This window comes from Ceraceosorus guamensis, assembly GCF_003144195.1.
Source record: "Ceraceosorus guamensis strain MCA 4658 unplaced genomic scaffold IE81scaffold_79, whole genome shotgun sequence".
Taxonomy (NCBI): Eukaryota; Fungi; Basidiomycota; class Exobasidiomycetes; order Ceraceosorales; family Ceraceosoraceae; genus Ceraceosorus; species Ceraceosorus guamensis.
Window position 1 is genome coordinate 16,040 of NW_020290074.1, and position 22,299 is coordinate 38,338.

The 22,299-nt window shown below is 55.2% G+C and overlaps 8 protein-coding genes across 8 annotated transcripts; 5 read left to right on the forward strand and 3 right to left on the reverse strand.

Annotated features, from left to right (window-relative positions):
* Positions 1-375: 375 nt before the first annotated feature.
* On the reverse strand, positions 376-1,463 carry IE81DRAFT_238334 (hypothetical protein). The gene is made up of 2 exons (XM_025511204.1): positions 880-1,463; positions 376-773 (listed from the first exon to the last, which is right to left on the reverse strand). The coding sequence occupies exons 1-2, from the start codon at positions 1,167-1,169 to the stop codon at positions 434-436; spliced, it is 630 nt and encodes a 209-aa protein (XP_025367277.1). The 5' UTR covers positions 1,170-1,463; the 3' UTR covers positions 376-433.
* An 887-nt stretch (positions 1,464-2,350) lies between these two features.
* IE81DRAFT_349538 (hypothetical protein) lies at positions 2,351-3,586 on the reverse strand (the record flags this gene model as incomplete). The annotated part of the gene is made up of 5 exons (XM_025516403.1): positions 2,351-2,628; positions 2,738-2,884; positions 2,957-3,004; positions 3,120-3,229; positions 3,312-3,586. 5 exons carry the CDS (start codon positions 3,584-3,586, stop codon positions 2,351-2,353), a joined length of 858 nt encoding a protein of 285 aa, XP_025367278.1.
* A 6,277-nt stretch (positions 3,587-9,863) lies between these two features.
* IE81DRAFT_305589 (putative N,O-diacetyl muramidase) lies at positions 9,864-10,957 on the forward strand. Its single transcript, XM_025512329.1, has 3 exons — positions 9,864-10,080; positions 10,147-10,403; positions 10,486-10,957. Exons 1-3 carry the CDS (start codon positions 9,960-9,962, stop codon positions 10,822-10,824), a joined length of 717 nt encoding a protein of 238 aa, XP_025367279.1. The 5' UTR covers positions 9,864-9,959; the 3' UTR covers positions 10,825-10,957.
* Positions 10,958-12,301: 1,344 nt separating this feature from the next.
* Positions 12,302-13,279, forward strand: IE81DRAFT_331858 (hypothetical protein; the record flags this gene model as incomplete). Its single annotated transcript, XM_025515274.1, has 1 exon — positions 12,302-13,279. The coding sequence occupies one exon, from the start codon at positions 12,302-12,304 to the stop codon at positions 13,277-13,279; it is 978 nt and encodes a 325-aa protein (XP_025367280.1).
* Positions 13,280-13,283: 4 nt separating this feature from the next.
* IE81DRAFT_305594 (P-loop containing nucleoside triphosphate hydrolase protein) lies at positions 13,284-15,409 on the reverse strand. Its single transcript, XM_025512330.1, has 8 exons — positions 15,132-15,409; positions 14,953-15,063; positions 14,779-14,873; positions 14,590-14,687; positions 14,326-14,507; positions 13,849-14,229; positions 13,732-13,763; positions 13,284-13,663 (listed from the first exon to the last, which is right to left on the reverse strand). The coding sequence occupies exons 1-8, from the start codon at positions 15,213-15,215 to the stop codon at positions 13,585-13,587; spliced, it is 1,062 nt and encodes a 353-aa protein (XP_025367281.1). The 5' UTR covers positions 15,216-15,409; the 3' UTR covers positions 13,284-13,584.
* Positions 15,410-15,795: 386 nt separating this feature from the next.
* On the forward strand, positions 15,796-17,182 carry IE81DRAFT_349542 (hypothetical protein; the record flags this gene model as incomplete). The annotated part of the gene is made up of 3 exons (XM_025516404.1): positions 15,796-16,050; positions 16,151-16,483; positions 16,577-17,182. The coding sequence occupies 3 exons, from the start codon at positions 15,796-15,798 to the stop codon at positions 17,180-17,182; spliced, it is 1,194 nt and encodes a 397-aa protein (XP_025367282.1).
* A 320-nt stretch (positions 17,183-17,502) lies between these two features.
* IE81DRAFT_368545 (hypothetical protein) lies at positions 17,503-18,798 on the forward strand (the record flags this gene model as incomplete). Its single annotated transcript, XM_025517163.1, has 2 exons — positions 17,503-17,674; positions 18,021-18,798. 2 exons carry the CDS (start codon positions 17,503-17,505, stop codon positions 18,431-18,433), a joined length of 585 nt encoding a protein of 194 aa, XP_025367283.1. The 3' UTR covers positions 18,434-18,798.
* Positions 18,799-19,279: 481 nt separating this feature from the next.
* IE81DRAFT_349544 (hypothetical protein) lies at positions 19,280-21,975 on the forward strand (the record flags this gene model as incomplete). Its single annotated transcript, XM_025516405.1, has 4 exons — positions 19,280-19,383; positions 19,453-20,137; positions 20,200-21,303; positions 21,382-21,975. The coding sequence occupies 4 exons, from the start codon at positions 19,280-19,282 to the stop codon at positions 21,973-21,975; spliced, it is 2,487 nt and encodes an 828-aa protein (XP_025367284.1).
* Between the last annotated feature and the right edge of the window lie 324 nt (positions 21,976-22,299).

Sequence of the window (22,299 nt, forward strand, 5' to 3'; positions counted from 1 at the left end):
GCACGGCTTGCCCCCGCCCCGCGCGCGCTTTTGTTAGCTCCGCCTTGGCGCGCTAATTCATCCGCGGCGATGCATGACGCACCTGCTTTTGGCACACGGGGGGGCAGTCAGTCATGCCTTGGACGCCCACGTGGCTTGACGGACTGATGCGACTCCAATTTGAATTTTAAGTCGCCGTGCGTGCCTGCCTGCGTGCGGCGATGGCACATCCAAGCTTCACCACCTCACTTGCGCGACATCGGACCACGTCTGTCGAGGCGCGAAGCACGTCGATTAGTCAAAGGCGTGATAAAGAATCTCCCTCGGTGGACAAAGTAACGACTGGAAGTTGCTGGTCGTACCGTCAACGTCCTTTCGCCGTTTCTACATCCATGCGCACATCAAGTGGCCACTTGGCGCTACAACAACAGGGACTGCGACAACACACTCGAGATCACAGATTGAATGGGAATGTGAAATGGTCATCGCCCAGGCTGCCCCGCGGCAACCCTCTCATGGCTGCTTGCCTGGCTGCTTGTTGGCAGAGGAGAAAGGTCCTGAACCTGGGGCCAGGGAGAGAAGAGGCATGGAGGGGCATCAGCACGTGGACAAGAGGAGATGACGAGCGAGACAAAGCACCGCGGCAGCCACGGCACTGACCCGAGATGGTGCGGTTCATGAAATCCATGATCTGCTCATTCTCCTTGGCTTCCTGCTTGCGCTTGGCGGCCAGCTGTCGAGAGTCCTCGTACCACTTGCCCGCAAAGAAGGCGCCACCAGCCAATGACCCGACACTGCGAGTCAGCAAGGGCGAGCGGCCCCAAGTCAGCTTCTGGGCAGACGAGCAGTGCAAGCTGCGACTTCGCGAGTGTTGCCCAGCGTCGGTCGACCTCCACTTACGCAGCGCCCTTGGCCACACCCGCCCACTTGCTGTGCTTTGCTTTCTTTTTAAAGACCAGATCGGAGTCGTGGTGCTGGATCGGCTTGAAATCAGAGTGGGTGTCGCCAATCTTGAGCAGCTTGCCCGCCTCCTTGCCGGCGTCGCCCAGCTCGTGTCCAAGCGACTCGACTACTCCTGTGGGACCGTTGCGGGCCTCCAACGGGGCGGTGGGCACAGCGGTGACCAGCACGCAGGGAGCGGCGAGCAGCATACCGAGCGCCGCGACAGGGTATGGGAGCGGTAGCTTCATGCTTGAATCGAATGTTGGGATTGTCAGCGTCGCAAGTTAGCAAGAGCAGCGCTGAAAAAAAGTAAGAGATCGCACGGAGGCCAGCTCTGTGCAAAGCTGAGAAAAAGTCTACCGCGGTGAGACGATTTGGAAAAAGCCTGATGGTAAGATGCGGTGAGTGGTGAGACCTTGCAAGCTCGCAGCGTCGCCCTTTTGGGCGTCTGTGGGAGGGCGGGTGGCGCGCACGGCTCGGCTCGGCTCAGCTCACTATGCACGTACGCTACAGTACAGCCCCGAGCACCGGCAAGGTCACTGTGTGTACGCCGTGTTGAAAGTGAGCGGCTTCGCCGCAGAGTGTTCGTCTGTCAATGTTTCGCCTGGCCCATCGCACGATCCCAAAGTTTTAAATGCACGGCGCAAGGCAAAGACAAATGTAGCAAGACGTCTCAGGCAGATCCACACGCGCACGCACACGCCCAATAGATCAACACAAGTCAGTCGCCACTTCGGCAGTTGTCTCAGCCGCTACGCCCCCCCAGGGCGCAGCAACGCTGGTCAAGCTTACGGACTTCGATGCTCGAAGCTCGTAGGGACGCACACGCGCTCAACAATGAGTCGCTTTGTGGCAATCGAGCATCAACAACAGAACAACACCCATCGCAGATGCAACAGACCGGCTCGCTATCGCAATTACATGCTCTCAGCGCTGAGGCAGCGACGCTCGTGTTCGAAAGCGCCGCGTCTTTTCAAGGTTACGTCGATCGTAGGAGGGTGCGGTAAGACTCACTCAGCCAGACAATTGCACTTTGGCGCGCGCCGCCCGCACATTTCAACAAAGAGTCAACAGGTGTAAGCAGGCCAGAGCATCAATACGTAAACAATCCATTCAAGATTCGCGGGTCGGCGCACATTTCATCTCTTCAGGACGCCAGCATACTCTCGGCGCTTATCGCCGCCCAAGTGCAATCATGTCTTGGCATCATCCACGCCACGCAGCTCGAGTCCATCTCCAAGCTTTGCCTCTCACGATTCTTTCTACAGCGAGCGACACTGCGCGACAGCCGTCTGTGACACGACGAAATGAATTCACGCCAAAGGTTGGACGCTACATCCAATCACATGGAATTCCACTCAGCGCCTCTCTCGCCTCCCAACGCGTCATCGCAGCTGATCACGTCACGTCCATGTTGATGAAGTCTGGCCTATGGAACGTGCGGACTCTCCTTGGTTGGTGAGGGTGTGGTGGGAGCTGGTCCTCCGGTGCGATTGCCCACAGTCCCATCATCGCCTTCACCGACCGTCTGCAGCTCGTGCGGCGGGCTCGTATTGGACTTTGGCGACGGAGGCGCCGGGGCAACCTTTTCCACGCCGTGTTCGTCTAGCTCTGCCTCGTGTGGGTGGTGAAGATCTCCAGTAGGACTGTTCGCTTGAGGGGTCGGCGGACCGGGAACGGCTTTTCCTTGTATGGTGCTATCTGGCTCTTCGTCGTTCGGCAGTTTGCAATCGCGACTCGTTTGGAATGTCATCTGCATGTGGCGGATGCTTCTTGTCTTGCGACGGCGTGTTCGCCTGAGGTGCTGGCATGTCACCGATAGGTTGCTTCTGTGTGCCGCTCTCATGCTCCAGCTCATTAATCCCTCCTGGAGGTCCAAAATGCGGCGAAGCATTCTCGCCAGGATACTTGGCAGGCAAGGTTGGCACAGGCACATTCTGCTGCGGCGGCTCATGCGCCGCGCCTGGCGGGACAACGACAAGGTCAATCGTGTTGGGGTGGGTGCGAGTGAGACATGATGCTTTCTTGCACTCACCATGGTACTCTCGAGCTGTGCGTGCAGACTCTCTCATGGCTGCCGCTTCTGATGTGGCAGAGACGCATAGGCTGGGTACAAGTCAGAGTCGCCTCGTCTGAAGCATGCACTTCTGCTGCTGTGGCGCCGGCAACGAGCAGTCAAGAGCCACTCCGATACTCACGTCGCTCCAAGTCCGCTCGCAATTTCGCAAGTTCGCGATTCTGCTCGCGCTCATGGTCAACAACTTCATGGGCACCCACCCCAGTGGCGGTGCCAACAGCAGCCAGACCGCTTGACAAGAGAGGGAGTTCTCGTCAGTCCCGCTCACAATGATACGACCTTGCCCATTCGTGAGAGTCCATCGGCAACTTACGTGCTGTACAAGATGATCTTCTTGAGTCTGCGCTTGCCAGTCCCGGGCACGTAGCCCCCGCGGAGTGGTCGCGTCTCTTCCTCGTAGATGGCCGCTGGCTCATTGACGTGCTGCGAGTGGACGCGGTGACGCAAACCCCCGCCGCGGACAAAGTCGCTTATGGTCTCGATGACTGGTGGCGCACGGATCTGTAGATGCACAGGAAGCGCAGACACTTCCCCAGCCAGGCAGATGGCAAGACCAACGAGCGTCGACAAGAGAGCTTTGTTTTGCATTTTGGAATCAAGCTTGATTCGAAGCGGCCTGCGCTGGTGAGAGGCTGTAAAGATCAAGATGGTGCAGAAATTTGCCAAGTGTTGCCCGCGAGACCAGCTCGGCGAACAAGGCTGCTGAATGTTGAGGGGAGTGTTCCTTGTGCTGCCATTTGTGAACCCGCCTTTATGAGTTCTCTTTTGCACACAAAACTGGTCCTAGCCTCTCTCAACTTTCCTTCGACATCAGCTTTGGTGCGTGCTCCTGATCATCAGCTCACATGAGTAGTCCGGAGGGACTCAAAGCGGACACCTTTTCGGTCTCTTGTGTGGCAAAACCTCGCGATGGAGAATGAAACCTGAAGGTTCCGCTTCACGTGGAGCCTGCGGTATGGCCGCGACAACCGAGAGGTTGCAAGGCACTTGACCAAGGAGGCATGACAAGCATAAAGACTTGGGAAGCGTCCGCAAGGTGGCAATCGCATTGGGGCTACTACGTGCTCACTTATAAGGTGAACGACCCCACGACGAAACACTTTGCATGTGCTGGGGCTATTGTCTCACGCACGCCTATGACTCACCCCGCTAGCGTAAGCCTCTTGATGTCGAAGCATGGAAAGGTGTCTCGGCCAGGACCTTGGGGTGCCGAAGAGCATCCACATGTCCTGCCCGCCACCACGTACTGCTCCCCTATTTACACGACTGCGAAGGTCTCCGGCGATTACCTTCCGGAGGCGCAGCCTTGAACGTGAGAGCGGCTCAACAGTACAGCGTGCGCTATATCGGTCCGTGGCTGTCATGTGTCGTGTCCAAGCTCTCGTGGTCATCGACTGAAACGGCATATTTCATGAGTCTTTTCCGTTCGGCGGCAAGCGTGAGCCCAGCGAATTCCCCCAGAAAAGCGCCAAGCGTCTGTTGCTCTCTGGGACTTGCGTCATTTGGACCGCTTCCATTTTGTACCCTCATTTCCATTGGGCCAGGACTACCTTTTGTGAAACGAGGTGCCAGGTTGACAAGTCTTCCCTCACTCGCCTCTGTGAGAATCTACTTCCGCTCGGAAAATTGCGAGACTTTCTTCAACGCGCAAATTTTGTTGGGTGAGCACTCATTCAAACTTAAGGTCCCTTTGTCCAATCCGAACTGCATGCCCTGATGAGGCCGTCAACTAATGGACAGCGCTCGCACCACCGGTGGTAGCGTAGGTCACAAAGCAACAATCGTGATCGTACACTTTGAATTTACCTTAGACATGTCTCGTGATCCACCTAAATTCATGCTGTGATCGCCACTGGATTGAGAGTTTGCTGCAACCGAAATGATTATCGAAATGACATCAGAGAATCCGACGTACAGCTGTGCTTGCATTCACGCCAAATAATCCCGAGCAACGACGGTTTGCGAAAGGAGCGGAAGAAGATCAAATAGTGATGAACTTATACGTATACCTAGTGCTCCCACAATCACGATTTGCTGATGAGAATCCCACAGCCGCCATACCTTATTATTTTAAGGTGGAAAAGAAGTTTCGAAACTCAAGAATAAATCGTTCATGGCTTCTTTCTTCGAATGTAAAATACAAATTCTCTGACGCCTCCGATTTGACGTTTGGCTGTGTTGCGTTCGATCAGGTGTGATTTTTGTGCCAGCCGAGCGATGGGCCTCTTCTGACTTACTCTGTGCCGAGGCAAAACTTGTAAAAGATCTGGGTCTCCGACTCACATACCTTTCGAGCCGGTTGCGATATAACAGGTGTCAGAGCGCGCATCTGTGTTGCTCATCGACACTCTTCGAATGGTGTGACAAGTTCTATTCCTCTTAGTATTGCACTCTCAAGACTTCGGCGCGGGTTCTGCCTTGCGCTCAGACCACCCTTTGCCGTGAGCATCAAAACTCGCGTTCTGGATTTTGGAATTCAACATCCACTTGTCTTGATTGTTGCCATGCAGCCAAGGTCAAAGGGGCCAATTGCCAGCTTCGAACTTGATTGCGAGATATGTGGGACTTGATCAGCAATTATGAGCTTAATTCCAAGCTTAGTAACTCCGTATCGCAACTTGAATCACAATAGGTACCGGATTTCTGTTGGGATGGTTTAGATACATGTGAAATTGGTGTTCAGAGACTTTTCCGCAAATTGTGAATTGATTCAAAGCTTCCAGTAAAGGCTGAGTGCTGTAGAATTGATGTGGACACAACGTTGAATCTGGGAATGGAGATGGCGGTTGACGAGAGCGGATTGGGGTGTTGCTGAGAGTATATGGACTAGGGATCAATCATTGCGCGTGGCAATTGCTATGGGATGCAAGAAAAAATTGATTGAAGAGTATATTGGACAGTGTGACTTGGCCTTTCCGTTTAAGGCGCGCCTGACTTTGGCCTGGACTCAAGAAGCGGAACCTTGTTCCAGGTTTTGCCAAAAAGGCTGTGCGTCGGTAGCTTTATCTCAAAGAGACGAGGGTCTTCTCCTGCTTATCGACAAGGACAAAAGTACCAGTGGCTGAATTGGGAGAGGCGAAGGGGGAGGCGGATGATTAGCAATGGCGCTATGTGAGCTGGTACAAGCACCGGCGCTTCACTCACAATCAACATAGCCGTAGTGAGCAATTGGCAGGGGCCAGAAGATTGATAAGTCCCCCTCATTCGAGCTGACTCATAGGTGACTTGGTCACTTGACGCGCTTGCTTCTGTCGAGGCCTTTATCGGGAGGCTTTCAAGGAAGTAGCTTGACTACATGTGAGTTGGGATTGGACGCCATGCGCAGCAGTAGAGTGAGTTCGGGACAACACTTTTATTCTTTGCATCATCGAAGGAGTTTCTGCGCAAAGGCGCGTTGTTTGCGTATGCCACCTGGTGCGATCTGAAAGACACTGATGACGCGGCAACGGGGTTGCCATGTCGTCGGGAAGACATATTTGGCTGTGTTTGTATGCCAAAGAACAGTGCTCGCGAGCCAACTATCTTCAGACACCGAGCCATACCCCACCGCGACTTAATATCATGCAGCCGAGGTGCGATTGAATTCCGTCCAACAACGGGAGGCCAGTCGTAAGAGCACAGTAGCTCCACACACCTGCATTCCCCGTCAAAGACATGATGCTCCCTCCGCACGCAAGCGCATCGGTGTAATACTGTCGCTCCGCCAAAAGGATCCTGCACGTATCATACACGCAACTCGCTTCGTGGGTTATCGCATCATCCAGTACTCGGCAGTCTAGACATGATGCGTCTTGTGCCATCAGCGTAAGTATGGTTCAAATCGTCTGTCTTGAGAAAATTAAGCGCTGGAAGATGTGTTTACTACTCGACAAACGCAAATAGAGTCTCGGTCGATTCTGCGTGCTGTAGTGTAGATTTTCTGACAACTATCTTCCGAGTTGCTTAGACCAGGCCTTCGTCGGATAGACAGGGGAAGCTTGCAATGGATTGCGAAGCCCTCTTTATCTGACGGAAGCTGCTCCAAAAACGCATACCCTGCGCCGACTTGCAAGCGCGGTACTTTCGAGACCGCACCATCCACGCTCAAACATGCAGCAGGAAAACGAAACAGCAAAACACATACGGTATGGCCACTTCTATCGAAAGCATGAAGCTGGCCACGCCATTTCGCTCCGATTGTATTTTTATGAGCGTCTCGGCAGCGAACACAAACTCCGCAACACTTTCTTCGACGAGAGAAAGCCGTGCCTTTTTACTTTCTGCAAAGCGTGCAGAGCTTCGGCCGGCATTGCGCATTGTCGAGGAGACTAAAACCCTTTAATCCACAGACGACATACATGTGAACGCCTGCATGTAGAGTGTTGAGTGCAAACATTCTTGCTCAGGTGCCAAGCCATTACGCTGCCACTTGCCTAGAGCGATCAAGTCAAATTATCAAGATTCCCATCGCCAAAAGACAGTGCATTCATTTTTTCAGAGCTACATCGGGCATGACCGAGGGTATGTTCCATCGGAGCGAAACCAGGGTGTTTGGCTTCATCATATTGATTTGCGCTCTGCAAAGCTGGTCTCTTCTAAGTAGCTCTAAGTGTACGATTGCCTGCCGGAGCGCTGGGAAAGAATTTCCTGGCTGTGATCAACACATCTTCACAAGTAGACAAGCGCTCATCCAGCCTTGGCGCTGAGTTCAGGAAGTAAGGAACACAGCCCACAACGTCGCGTACTGGACCGGCGCGTCTGAGCGACGCGTACGTGTGTACGTGCTCGCACCTGCGCCACCCTGGCGCACAAGATGAGCAGCTCATGACCCCCCGCTTTTATCCCAATCTTTTGGTTCGAAGAGGCTCAAAATAGCCACAAGGCTGACAAGCAAACAGCACCACCACCCATGAATGTTGTTATCACTGAGCTGTTTTCAGTCCGTCCAAGCAAGCGATGTCACAGGCGGAACGGTATTGACGCGGTGCAGACGCTATTGAAGTGAGATGGATGGTGTGGCGAAGAGCCTAGACAATTTAGACGGGGTTTACTGTAGATTTGCGTGGCCATTCGTTAGCCAGACCTTCTGACGGTGAAGGACACTGCATCAAGCAATTCGTGGTGGGGCGTGCCTTGCTTGAAGACGAAAGCCGTTGCACAAAGTTGCTGCTTAGACGCGGCGTGACGCAGCGTGAGATTTGCCGTGATATGTCGCACCTCATGCCCTTTGAAGCAACGCAGAAATGTGCAAAAGTCGGGGAATACGCGAGGGAGACTTATGAAGGAGCTCGGAGGCCAGGGCGGCCCTGTTGCTCTCATGGCAGACAAAGGCAGGCAATGCAGACGGACTTCTCCGGGCAAGCTCGTGCTGACGATGCAGAGGTCGAGCTGCTATGATATTCAGCCCGATTGATGCTGCTTTTCGAATGTATACACACCCAGCACGGTTGTGTGGCCAGTACGGGCAGAGTGGTGACTCACGGCTGCAAAGTCAGTCAAAGCATCGAGAGCGAGTAGTAGTGACGTCACAGAATAGAGATGAAATCCAAGCTTGGCTGTCTTCCCTGGGTGTCCCATTGCGTACACAACCAAAAGTCAAAAGCCCAAAGTCACGTAGCCATGTCTGCCGTCCCCTAAAGGGGAATCTTGGCCGCTGCAGCGCGGCGTAGCGCTAGTAAAGAAGCTAGAGAGAGCTATCGGAGTCGTGCCCGACCTATCGCGTGGGTACACGGGGTTCGGCGTGGTTGAACAATGCGCAATTACGTTGAGAGGCCATTCACAATTGTGTTGGGTAGCGGCTGGACCACACCAAAGCGAAGCAAAGCCGGTACAGTGCGTTCGGTAGCGAGGACTCATCTCCTCCGGATTGCAATGTCCTTTCGGGAAGCAAAGCGATTGCACCGTTGCAGCGTTCCCTGCGCCCCCAACCGGCACCGAGAGGCCCAAAGTTGACTTCGCTACTACCACTTCCGCGAGCTGAGATCTGCCAGAGGCAGCTAGCCGGAGAAATCGGCGTAATGCTTGGCTTTGCATTCCATACCGGTGGCAGGCGGGTCATCCGAAGCAAGTCGGTCCCACTTTGGTACGAGACTACAACCACAGACCCGAAATGTGAATCATCACGAGCGGTGGATTAAGGTAGGCATGAGAGCGAGAGGTAGGTACACGAGGCCAACGTGCATACGCCCGCCCATTCTTGCAGCGGGAAGCAGGCCTTAGCGTGCTTGAGCGCACGAGCGGCCCACCTGCAATGTGAATAGGCTCCGAACGCCGCGGCTCTGCAGGCGGAGAGATCTGCTGCGCGCAGCATCAGCAAGCCGGCGGGCGAGGCTGCACACGCCGACCGACTTGCTTGCCCGAGCTGATTTGACTTGCGAATCATATCTTTGTGATTCGGGAGGGTGCACAACCACGCAAAAGCCGTGAAATAGCTCAGCTAGGCCATCTGCCGCTATCTTTGTGCACGAACAATTCTCACGTGGCCAATTCCGCGCCCATGGGGGCCGCCTATTCGTGGATCGCTCGAAGCGCGTGGAGGGCGTCAAGGACACAGCAGCAATCACGAATTCAGAGCGCTCACGCCGTTCGCGATTAGACGCGTTGACTAGCGCCGTATTTTCTGGCTTTTGGCGCTAGTGAACGTGCTGTGGATGCGTAGCGACAAGGGCAAGGCGAGGCTATCACAGTCACGAATGGCGAATCTTCGAAGAATCAAGTTGTAGCGCAGCTGGCTGATAGGAGCGCCGCTTCGTCGCCCTGGCAGATCTTCGCCGCTGCAAGGCATCGCTGCTGTGCGTGACTTGCAGCTGCGGCCATTCCCATAGCGAATCCGTGCATTCGACTTTGGCGGGTCAGCAAGCTAAAAGGTATATAAAGGAGGCGTCCTCTTCCTCCTCTCGAAATCCCTTTCCCCCACATCTGACTTCTTCAGAACGCAAGCCACATCCTGACTTGATCGAAAGACAATCCCCTTCGCGTCAGCATGGTCCGCATCGCCTCCTCCATCATCGCCCTTGCGGCAGCTGCCACCTTGGCAGTCGCCTCCCCAGTCGAGAAGCGCGCTCCCGCCGGCGTTCCTGGCTTCGACATCAGCCACTACCAAGGTGAGTGATGACGTGCGCGAGTGTGGCAGTCAGCATTCGCCTCGTTGACAGGCAATGTATCCGCAGGCACTGTCAACATGGCATCGCAAAAGTCCAAGGGTGCTCGCTTTGTCATCATCAAGGCCACGGAAGGCACGACCTACACCGACACTTCCTTCTCTGCCAACTACAACGGAGCTACGTCGGCTGGGCTGATCCGCGGCGCGTACCACTTTGCGCACCCCAACTCTGGATCTGGCGCTACGCAGGCCAACTACTTCATCGCTCACGGAGGTGGCTGGTCCAACGATGGTCGCACTCTGCCCGGCATGCTCGACATCGAGGTGCGCTTGCCGCTTTGGTATTTGACAATTGCTCGCTAGAGCGACTGCTGACTTGCCTACTCCGTGCTCCATCCCCAACCAGTACAACCCGGGATCTGGCGGTACTTGCTACGGTCTGTCTGCGGCTTCCATGGTCAGCTGGATCAGGGACTTTGTCAACACCTACCACAGCAAGACTGGTCGCTACCCCTTGATCTACACCACCAACGACTGGTGGAACACTTGCACTGGCAACTCCAAGGCTTTCAGCGCAAACAGCCCCCTCGTGCTCGCTCGCTACGGCGCCAGCTCTCCCGGTACCATTCCTGGCGGCTGGCCTTACCAGACTATCTGGCAATGGGCAGACTCTGGCACATTCCCCGGCGACCAGGATGTCTTCAACGGAAGCGAGGCCAGCCTCAAGAAGCTTGCTACCGGTTAATGGCGCTCGCGTCCGGTCCGAGCCATTGACATTTGCAAGACCACCGTCAGAACGCTGACGTGCGCATCGGTCGCGATGCGCACGCAATGCCTGATGAGCACCAGAACGACTCTCCTTACTAATTGTATCTTCCACTAATCGCGCTCGGCGTTCACGCAATACGATCAGCGCACGTTGACTTTTCTTGACATAATTGACGGCAATGATAGGCCTGTCTCAAGATTTGCGACTCGTTGGCCGTTATGATTGGTAGTCTAGGCATATGTCTGCTGACAATGCTCCGGTGACGAGGCTCCAGCGTGTGTATCGACGTAGATATTCGACCTTCATCATTCCTTCGTCCGTGTCGTCGTTCGAGGCCCGGGTCGGTAATCATTTTGCCAACAAGCCGGTGACTGTGCTTTAGCGCCCTGCCTTGTTCGCCAAGTGATAGGCGAGCAAGGCGCGCATAAAGTGAGCGGTTGGTATTCAAACGAGAACAGCAACTGCTGGCGTTGTTCCCGATAGCTTCCCGACTTGACGACACTATAGTTGTCCTTGCTGACTCCAAAATTGGCGCTTCGCCGATCGTCGATGCTGTGAGAGGTGCGGCTTGAGGGTGGCAAGCGGCACGATACAACGCCCGAGTGGCACTAACATCCCGCGCGCAAGAGGCGCAATGACTCTGATTCGAGTCTCTAAAATCGCCACATCGTTGCCTGTTCCCCCATTTGGCTACCTCCCGTGTACAGGCACCGCAATCACAATCTGTGAACCTCTTGAGTGTGTACGATCACGACCCGGCCGTGGGCGGGTGAATGCGCCCCCTTGATCGATTCATTTGCCGACCATCGGTACCATGAGTCTACGCGCGTCGCAGCAGGCAAAAAAGGCGGGCGGACTCTGGCCCTTCCATGCTGCGCCTCCCACTACGACTTTTCAGTGTGGGTCTCCTCACAGTCAACGCCGTCGGCGTCAAATCCTTTAGCTGTGATTCCGTTGAGGAGAGTGGCGAAATGCACTCACGCCCTCGCAGCGCCCGCAATCAAGCACCGCTCCTCAGCGCCAATCATGATAATTAGGCTGCTGCGTATCTGCGCACTTACCTTGCGCCAGTGCACCACCGCGCATGTACCAGGTTCCATAGTCACTGCGAAAGGGATAAAAGGGGCGGAGCTCTCCGTCGACGGCGCGAGTGATACTCCTTCCAAGCGCAAGCGCTCAAGTAAACCGACTCTATAATCACTCGAGCCTACCATACCATCGTCGAGCTGGCCTCTGACGCACTCATCGCAGTCCACACAGCAGTGCTTTTCGTGGTCATCGTCTGTAGCCCGGCGCTTGACGCATATTGTGAGTCAACATCGTCGGTCTGGAGAGACTGTCTCTCTCCACCGCACCCCTGACAAGCTTGACGTCTCTCTCTCTACTAGCAGCTCAACTTTTTAACAGGCACCCTTCGTCGACTAATCTTTAGCCTACTTGGCCCCTTCCCAACATGAAGAACGCCGCTCTCCTCTCCGCCATGGTGCTGGCCGCTGTGGCCGTGCGAGCCTTGCCCACCGCTACGCTAGCTGACCACCTGATCAAGGGTCGCTCTGTCGACAATGCCCACTTGAGAGCAAGAGGCACCTCGACGCGCGAAGGAGAGCAATCCTTCCTTCGAGCTCGCAACAGCGCTAGTGCGCACCTGCCTGGCATGGACCACGTCGCTGACGAAGTGCAGCTGGCTCGAAGCCTCGTTCAAGAGGGCAGCGATTACGCCGCCCTCGCGATGATGAACGGCAAAAGAGATGTCTCGCCAGCGATCGACGCTCTGGATGCGCGCAAAACGCCACCAGGGGTAGGCCACATTGGCAATCTGGGTCCCATCTTCAACGGCAAAAGGCAGCTCTCGCCATCCACTGAGCCCCTTGAAGCTCGTCAAGAGCCTGTTTGGAATCAGCGCGGAGGCTTTGGCGGTCCGATCTTCAACGGCAGGAGCGACGCAATGTCCAACGAGACTCTCGAGGCGCGCTTTGAGAATGCGAGCACGCCCCACGCGGATCAAGACGTCCACACCGCCGAGGGGACGCAAGCGCCTCACCAGGACCACCTTGCTCAGCGAGACGCTACGCCGATCGAGTCTCTCGAAGCGCGCCAAGGAGATGGGAAGAAGAAGCTTCGCTGGTCTGATCACCCCCAGCACGTCGGTAAGCGTGATCTTGAGCCCACCCAATCGTTTGAGGTGCGTGATCCCGAGGAGATGGATCACCATGATACGATTGTCACTCGACCGGGCAGCCTCGGCAGGCGCGAGCCGATGCCCAGTCCAGTTCCTCAGCCCAAAAAGCAGCGAGGCAACAGCCAGGCGCACGTCCAGAAGAATCCCACGAAGGCGCCTCACGGTCAGACCCGAAAGGCGACTCGTAAGCCGAAGAAGACCAAGGTCGGTTACGTTTATCCGGCTTCCAAGGACCCTCTCGCCGCTTTCTAGTGCTCGAGACTGTAGAGGTGCCAACGTTGAAGCAGGCCAGCTCCCACAGAGGCAAGCATGCGGTGTAGGGAAGGCTTCTGTCCACTCACGTCACAGCGATCAGGTCTCGTCGAGCTCCGTGACCAAGCTCGAGCCTGCCCTGAAGCGAAGTGGAAGTGACCCAAGAAGCTGCATAGCCGAATGCCATTTATTTTACATCTTCATTTGATCGTCGTCACCAGTCTCGAGGATGTGATCGCTGATGCATGCCAGACTAATTCTGCGTTTTTGGTAGACAGCATGCCATTGAGTACGGACTGACCGTCCTAGTCGTCAAAGGACATGCCCATCAGATCGGCCTTGATGATCGACATGACGGAAGCTACGAACGCTTCTAGATGGAAGCTGGGGTGTCCACGACGAATAAACGTCAGCCGCCATCCTCTGCCGGGGCTGTGCTACCAGCTACTCACATTGCCTTTGTGCCCTGCCTCGCACGAATTTCCTGCATCGACTCATGCCAGCGATGTGTCAAAGTGCGTTCCGAGTACTCCAATGCGTCGAGGACGCGAGCACGTTTCGCCACTCACATAGAAGGCAGCCTTATCCACGATCAAAGGCCGCAAGCTCTCGTCCACCCGCCTGACCAATCTGTCCGTGATGGTCTTGATGATGAGTCTAGGTGGAATGGCATGAACCAGCAGTTCGTAGAGTTTGCCCCGAACGTCCAACAACCTCTGCGGGGATTGCTCCGATAGGATAGCATCCGCAGTCGCGATCGCGTACGTCTCCCAATCCGGTTTGGCTATGCTTAATGAACCGCTAAAGTCGGGCGACTGCATGCGAAGGGCTTCTAAGACAAGAATGGCTTTCCGAACGTTTCCCCCGCTGTCGGCGAAGATTTGCTCGCAGGTCGAGTCTGGTAACCTGAACGACTCCCTCTTGGCTACGTGCTGCAGAACAGCAGTCATCTGCGTCCGCGTGTCCGGAGGGCGAGCATGGTGACATGCAGAATGTTAGCAGAGCAGCAGCAAGGCAGAGCATGTGCGACAGTGTGTTTCGCTCACTTCTGTCTGAGATGGGGCGCCGACGCGCATGAGCAGACACCTGCTCCGAATGGGAGCAATGATGCGACTTGTGCTGGTGGAGCAGAGGATCAACCTCAAGTTGCCCATGTACTTTTCCATCGTTCGTCTAAGCGCCGACTGAGCATCTCGTGATAGCGAGTCAGCCTCGTTGATGATGACCACTGCAAAAGATGAGAGAGCGAGCCTGGCATGAGTGCGGGGTGGAGATGTTGGCATGCGCACGTGGCGCGAGCGGCTACCCACCTTTGAAGCGATGACGAGCATTGGTGTCGACTTGCTGCGTCTGAGCGATTTCCTTGAGAATGTCTTGGATGACTAGCCTATCGTAGCCTCCAGCATCGCTGTGTGAGGGTGAGCATGGAGCGATGCGGTCGAGTCGAGCTTAGCTGAGCTGCCCGAGCGTGAGATGGATGCCATCACACAAATGCCCACCTTGGAGTGAGCTCGATGTGATAATTTGAGCTGACGACATTGACGTCGATCTTCCTCTTGCTCGGATTCAAGAATACCCTTTGGTCGATTTTGAGCTGGCGCGGGTGGGATGCAGGCAATCGTCAGTTGATGTGGTGCAGCGTGAGAGCACGGAGAGCAGGCAGGCCCTGTCACCTTTTGGGTTGCTGGACCATACAATTCCCTCAACAGGCACATGATCCTCGTCTTTTTGCCTGCCCCGCTCGGACCAAAGAAGAGCATGTGGGGGAAATCCTCGTGCGATGCCTGTCATCCAGGAGCAGCGGCAGGTGAGCGGAGTTGGATGGAATGCTGAGCGGCCGCGGCCCACGCACCAAGGAGATGAGCCTGCGAGTAAGCGTGTCGTGGTAGTGCAGCTCGGAGAGCTGTTTGGGTCTGTGCTTGTCCACGTACAGCATCTTGTGCGGGCGACGGCTGCTGCTTGGAGGGAGGGGGGTGCGGGGGTGCACGGCAGTGGTGTGTGTCGGTGTATGCGTAGAGAAAGAGTTGTGTGCGCGATGAGTGGATGACGAAGGAAGGAAAGGGGCAAGCGCAAGGCCAAGCTGATGGAGAGAGGGAGAGGAAGAAGGCGAGATGAGTGATGAGTGAGCATTGTCGCTGTCGCTGACCAACCCGCTCGTGACTTCAATTGATCTTCACGATTCAGTGATTCGCGCTTCTCACCGCGCATCGTGCATGTGCTGCACGGCAATCGTGAGTGCTGCAGCTTACAGAAGCGCGACGCGTGACGCGCCGGCCGCGTGTAGAGAGGTGGAGATCCGCGTGCGTGCATGCATCCGCGCGTGCATGGGTCGCGCTCGCCTCTGACTGACTGTGCGTGGGCCGGCGGGCGTGTTGATTAGGCTCGATCGCGCGCTGCTCATGCGCGCTCAAGTGTTGCTTCTTGCGCGCTCATCCTCAACACCATCACCATCAACATCACCGCGCGCGCAGGCCAGCATCCCATAGCCAACACAAACGCGCTACCATCCGCTCACAATGTCCTCATCCGCCGCCGCCGCAGCAGCATCCTCCTCCTCCTCCTCTTCAGCAGTCATCGCATCGCCAGACGTGCCAAGCACAGATGCTCACATTCAGCTCCTCACCGAACATCTGGGCTTCAATCCAAAGACCTTCATCGATGATCTCGTCTACACTTCCAACGAGCACTTGTACTTTATCGCAGAGCAGTTCGAAAATCACGTCAAGGATTGCTTAAAGGGTCAAGAGGATGGCGATAGGCAGGCTGAACAGGTGAGTTGCCTCCGCTGCACTGCACTGCACTGCCTCGAATGGCAACGCTCAGCTTCGGTCTTGCTCATCCCTCCTCTCCACATCGCGCGCGTACACGCAGGGAGTTCATGCGCTCTTGACGTTGCTCGAGAATGCCCTCGATGCCACCTTTGACACGCTGGAGCTATACTGTCTCAGGCACGTGTTCGGCATCACCCCGCGTCAAGCAGCCCTCATCACCCTTCCCCACCATCGAGGTCTGGATCTGCGCCCAGCAGCTAGCAGGGGTGGAGACAATGTCGATGCGAGTGCCCACCAATCCTCCAAAGCCAGAAGGAAAAGCAGCTCTTCCAAGCGCAACGAAAAGCAGATTGGCGATGTTGCGACATCCGCTCGACAGGAGAGCGAACAGCTGGCAGAGCAGGAGAGATTGCTGAGGAGGAAAATCACCGCTGTGAGTCGTTCCGCTTGCGTTGCAGCGCGCCCTTTGACTGAACGGCGCAAATCACGTCCCTCGCACCTCTTCTACCGCGTACACGTCTTGCAGGCTAGAGCAGTCAAGCACTCGCTGGTTTTGGCTACCGAAGCAGCGAAGCGCAAGCTACATCGAGCAGAGTCCGTGCTGTCAACGTTCAGCGCGATCCTCAGCCAAAATCCAACCTCTTTCACGTCTGCGCCCATCATCCCTACGACTTTGCCTCAGGCCACGCGAAAGATGTTGACGGACACTTCGGAGCTCATCTCTTCGCTCGAAGCTCTACGAGCCGTGGACCCGTTGGGCGCTTCCTTATCCGTCGAGGATAGGCCTGGCGGTAGTGGACCCACGTCGGCTTCAACCTCGGACAGGACGGGCGCGTCTGGGAGCGGGTCGACCAAAGAGAAAGCATGGAAAGGGGATAGGGACAAGTACGTGGCTTGGGAGGCCAATCAGATCATCGCAGGCGTCAAGGCCAAACAGCGAGAGAGGGAAAGGAGCATAGCGAGTGCTGCTGCTGCTTCTGCTGATGCTGATGCGGCGGCGTCGACGGAGGGAGGACCATCTGCAGAAGGCGGCGAGAGGAAGTCTCAGGCGCCTGGCACGCCTAGAGGCAACAAGCGCGGCAATGCAGCTGCCGAAGGCACCGCTGTGTCTAAACGCAAAAGCGCGAGGTGATGCGAGCAATGCCTGGCTTTTTACGTGGGCCGGTAAGGGAGAGCGAAGACGCTGGGATGTGAGGTTTTCGCATCAATCGCAAAGAGCGCCACGATGGTACAGAGCGCGTCGTCTGCGTGTGTAGATGATCGCGGCCATTTTGCACAGCCCATGCCAATGCATGCACTTGAGCTGGCAACGTAGCAACGTGGTCGTGCTGCGAACCTTCTCTGGTAGTGTATCAACATGAATCCGTTTTCGGTAAGCACGCTCAAAGGCGTGCATTCAAAAGTGCTGCGTCCCATCCGCGCGCAGTCTTCCGAGTGGGTAAAGAGCCAGGAATGAGTCGACATCTGCACCTTGGCCCTCTGGTGGAGAAGACGATCTCTTGCGCAAGCGCTCAATTTGCCCACTGTGTGGAGATCAGTGCGCCACGTCTTTTGGCCGTTCGCGATTTCCTTGGCCCTCTTGCGGAGAAGACGATCTCTAGCGCGAGCGCCCACGTTGCTCACTGTGTGGAGATCAGCGCTCCTCTCATTTCCGCATTCATTCGCCCTCTCGGCGAAGGACCCAGACGACAAGCTTGAGAAGCTCTGTCAGCAGATTACGAGTCTACATGCTCAACTTGCGCCTCCAGCTGAGCTGAAGGTCTGCGCTTGTTTCACGAAGACCGTGAGTAGCACTTTGTCTCGTTGTCTGGTCAACGTTGTCGCAACCCTCCCACATACATTGCAAAAGCGTGGATGTGATGCTTGGACATCCATGCACGAGTGCGTGCGCAGTAATCTGCCTCAGCCTTGCATCCTCTTGGTATCAAGTCCCTTGCCAGAATGCTCACATCAATGCTTGTCTGACATAGATTTTGGAAGCAACCAAAGAGACCGCAGACTTGGGCCTACCGAAGGCGGCAGAGAGCTTGGTGGACGAAGAGGCAGAGACAGCAGAGACAGAGGCGGGACAGACGGAAGGGAGACGGAGACAACAGAGACAGGAGAGGAGTTGCAAGGGAGCGAGCAGGACTCGGAGGAAGCTGAGGCGGAGGGATTGGTGGAAGCGGCCACCAAGAGCTTGGTGGAGGTAGAGGCGGCAGAGACCGTGGAGACGACGGAGACGGGTGAGGAGTTGCAAGGGAACAAGCAGGGAGAGAGTACGTTGGAGAGCGGAAGTGCGCCAGAAACAAGCTTGGAGGTAGGAAACACCTACAAGTTTGCAAGGAGGCACTATGGAGATGAAGTGCTAGGCATATGGCCTTCCTCCTTGTTGTCAACATGATGGTGATGGCCCTTGACCAATTACAAAGGTGAGTGACACAACCATTTGCATCATATCTTGTTGAACTATTTGCCACTGCTTGTCCGCGGCTATCTAGATCCTTCCATCCTCAACTGTCACCTCACGGACTTGACCCTCTTTTTGTCAGTCCTCAACTTCTTGGCTTCGTATTTTCTGAAATGGTACTTCAAGCAATCCCGCAAACCGCCCAGAACCACCCCTTCTCTTTGACACTCTTTCTTTGTCATCTCTATCAGCGCAATTCTCACAATCTTAAATCTAGCTCCACAGCATTGCAAAGAAGGGACATGACACTAGCAAATGTGGGCGTGGATGGCAAGGACAAAGGGGGAGGGCAGCTCAACAGCCGTTCATTCTACCGCAATGCACAAAGAACACCTTTCACCAAGCATACCAGACCTGTTGAGAGAGATATCGTCTAGCAAAGGGCAAAGCAAAGACTCAAATGAGGCACTTGGAGGTCATTTGGGCAGCAAACAAGACGCGTGTTGGCAGAGGGACATGCCAAGCTGAAAGGAAAGCTAGGTGAGCCGTAGAAGCAGGATTGCACAAATTGTCTTGCCCACCTTGAGCACAGTACACAGAGGAGGGAGGACTTGCTTGCCCTTTGCCCAGATTTGTGTGCTTTTGCATGCGACCCCCTTGCAGTGGACCTTGACTCCCTGCCATCTTTTCCTCTGAATGGGCAGGGCTCTCATTACATTTGCTGTGATACCTGGCCCCTCTCAAAAGAGAGTCACTGCTCACGCTCAGTCAACCAGCAAGGCTGGAGATCTTCCATGGTGCTTGATTGTCAGCAAATGCCTGGAAGAGAGCAACAGGGGTATGTATGCAACATACGCTGGATGCTGTCACTGCAGTGTGCCCAACGGACCCCAGTTGCAAGTGCAAGAGGATGCTGAGGCTGATGGCAGTGTTGGATCAAGAAGGTGCGTGTATGCGTATTGGGGTGGCGCGGTTGTGGTGGCGCTTGCTTATTGCTTTGTTGTTATACACAGGGAACAATGGGTTGCAGAGGACTGGTCGGTGTGGTCTATCATCGACCCAGCTCCTTCAGCTACGGTCATGGAATGGAGACGCAATGACGGAGAGCAAGACGTGGAGCGTTTCCTTATTGCTCTTGCAGGTCCTCTGGCCCTGAACACAGTACGTGGCGGGCTGCATTGTTGTTTCAATCCCTCTGATCCATACAGAGACGCTGTCATAGCTCTACTGGAAGCAGCAGGAGTTGAGAATGGCAGGCCAACCCTAGACCTGGTTGATGTGCGCATTGACACTCTGATCTGCAACAACCTTGCTGCCCTAAGGCACATGGCACCCAACATGAGGGCACCATGTCCAGAAACAGTGCAGCGAGTCATTGACATGGCCTCGAGAGCTCGAGTGTCAGCTGCTAACGGTCCCCGCTCATTAGTGCTGCTGAAGGACAATATGGCAGAAGATCTTTACAATGCCGCAGATGACTATGGTCTGCACGGTCTGGGGTGTGGCCAGGGTCCTGCTCTCTACCAGAGGATGCTCACCTTGGTGGACTACCCCTTCAATGGAGAAGTGTACGATGGTGTAGGGCGTCGTCGCAAAGTGCAAGCATTTGTGCGCCGACATGTGGTGGATCTCTTTCCCTGGAGTTGTCACGAGCACCTGCTGTTCTACTTTGTTTTGTGCTTGCGCGTTGTTTTGCGGGTGAGTACAGGTGTGAATTAATGCTGTCACAGCCCTGGCTGACGCAACAATTTTGCTATCAGACTGGTGCCACCGTGATTAGACTCACGTCTCACCCAGTCAAGTTCTTGCTGCTTGACTGTGCAAATCAGATCCTGCACTATATTGCCACAGTCACCGGAGCAGACGTCTTGACGAGAGTTCTCTTGGGCAAGCTGCCAATCACAGCGCTGCTGGTGGTCATGAACAAAAGTCACAGCATCAACAAGAAGTATCGGCGGCAGCTCAAGTGGCTAAAGCCCAGCAATTGGATTGACAGCTGCGGCAGCATCCATGACTTTACGCTGCAGATCAGTGGTACCACCAATGGCCGCGGGGATAGCCTGGCGACCTTTGTCTTTGTCATTGCACTGGATGAGGGGGCACTCAAGTACTGCCTGCTGTACGCCAAGGACTTTGCCCGCCTAATCTATTTATCGATGGCAATCTTTCGAGCAGCAGAGCAAGGACTAGAGCTGTTAGAGCTAGACGTGCTCATTCATGCCAGCCAAGTTGCCAACCTGCTCGTGTTGACCCAAGCTTGTCTCAAGAAGCTTTTGCGGACACGTCGTTTCTTCATGCCCCTGGAACAGCTTCCTGATGACAATGATGATGACGACAATGACAGTAATGTCGATCTCAATGACTTTTGGAGTGACAACAACGACAATGACGATGACAATCTGGACGGCTTTGGCGGTGCCTACGATGATGATCTGGACGGCTTTGATGATTTTGACGATCTTGATGATAACGATGACGCCAATGGTGACACCAACGGCCGTGACAACTTTAACAATTTTCATGAAGACGATGATGATGACGATAACAAACACGCTCACAAAGATGATGACGACTCACTTCACGACTTTCACGGCGGCGCTGGTGGCCCTAATGATGATGACGACGATGATGACGACAACATTGACAACAATGACGACTATCATGAAAACAGCATCCATCAACGCGCAACGTCAGGCTCAGCAGCACGTCGCCTTGCGCTCGCTGAAACCACAAACTCTGCACCCTACAAGTGCGAGGAGCTGAGGACGTCCGGATTTTGCACGCACACCGGTGCTTGTCCCGCGCCAAAGCCAAGTTTGTTGCATTGCAACAAAGGACTTGCAGAGGAAAGCATCAAGAAGCGAGTGCGCACAAGCGTTTCAGCAGCGGGCAGGAAGCGCCCTTGCACAGCAACAATGACAACAAGCCCACTGTCTTGAGAGAATGTAGGGATTGATGCGACGCGCACGAGACCCACGCTGCCTTGGACTTCTGGCGAGATCAAGAGGCAGAACATCCTCACCGTCAGGAAGCCAGGCAGCAAGGAGCAATCTCTTCAGTGGAAGATGAACCCAAGCCTCTCTTGCCCTGCATCTCTTGATGCAGCAGCTGCTGCCAAGTGGCATCTGCCACTGCCTGAAGGGGTGTTGATTGCCCAGAGCGCAGGAGGGTACTCCTCGAGCGTGGCCAAGACCAAGGCCAAAGGGTACAGCCCTGAATCTGCCGCAGCATACGCCCAGCAAAGGTCTTACTGCGCAAGAGGAGGCAACTCTGCTCTCCGCAACACTCCCTTTTTCAACACCTTGGCGTCGGCTAAAGGCAGCAAGCATAAAGCAGGGAGGGCTAGGCCTGCAAGGCTCTTCATGATTGCAAGTCACCTTTGTGTAGCGGTGCTCAATCACCTTGCTGTGGTAGGGGACGCCATGCTTGATCACTTCGCTGTGGAGGGGGCGCCATGCTTGACGGGTGTTGACATGGTGCACTACCTGGCAAAGCACCAGTGGGACCTGCAAGTACATTGCCAACTTTGTGTGTAAGGCTTGTGAAGATGACACCAAGCTTATTTGTAGCAGAATGCCCCTGGCAATTTCCATGGCATTAATGTCAGCACCTTGTGGGTTAGAGCTGCCCAGCAATTTGCTTTGGAAGAGAGGCCATGGGCAGCAAGCGACACTGAATGTAGATTCTTGCGCCTGTCGAGACATCAGCAAGTGCGACGAGCGGATGGAGATCAAGAACAAAGCGGCGCGGGACCGACCGCGGTTTCAAGTCACGTGTGGCGTGCCATGAAGCGTAGACGGTCCGCGGAGATTCACCGCACTCGTCGCGTCGCGTACGCGATTATTTAGACCAGCAGCAGG

What these genes read in the sequence shown, in the direction of transcription:
- IE81DRAFT_238334 (XM_025511204.1), bottom strand. Translation starts at nt 1,169, where the DNA reads ATGAAGCTACCGCTCCCATACCCTGTCGCGGCGCTCGGTATGCTGCTC. An exon ending in GGTGTGGCCAAGGGCGCTGC is followed by an intron (nt 774 to 879) that starts GTAAGTGGAGGT and finishes GCTGACTCGCAG; the next exon opens with TGTCGGGTCATTGGCTGGTG.
- IE81DRAFT_305589 (XM_025512329.1), top strand. Translation starts at nt 9,960, where the DNA reads ATGGTCCGCATCGCCTCCTCCATCATCGCCCTTGCGGCAGCTGCCACC. An exon ending in CGACATCAGCCACTACCAAG is followed by an intron (nt 10,081 to 10,146) that starts GTGAGTGATGAC and finishes ATGTATCCGCAG; the next exon opens with GCACTGTCAACATGGCATCG. An exon ending in CCGGCATGCTCGACATCGAG is followed by an intron (nt 10,404 to 10,485) that starts GTGCGCTTGCCG and finishes ATCCCCAACCAG; the next exon opens with TACAACCCGGGATCTGGCGG.
- IE81DRAFT_305594 (XM_025512330.1), bottom strand. Translation starts at nt 15,215, where the DNA reads ATGCTGTACGTGGACAAGCACAGACCCAAACAGCTCTCCGAGCTGCAC. An exon ending in CTCGCAGGCTCATCTCCTTG is followed by an intron (nt 15,064 to 15,131) that starts GTGCGTGGGCCG and finishes CCTGGATGACAG; the next exon opens with GCATCGCACGAGGATTTCCC. An exon ending in GCGCCCCATCTCAGACAGAA is followed by an intron (nt 14,230 to 14,325) that starts GTGAGCGAAACA and finishes ACGCGGACGCAG; the next exon opens with ATGACTGCTGTTCTGCAGCA.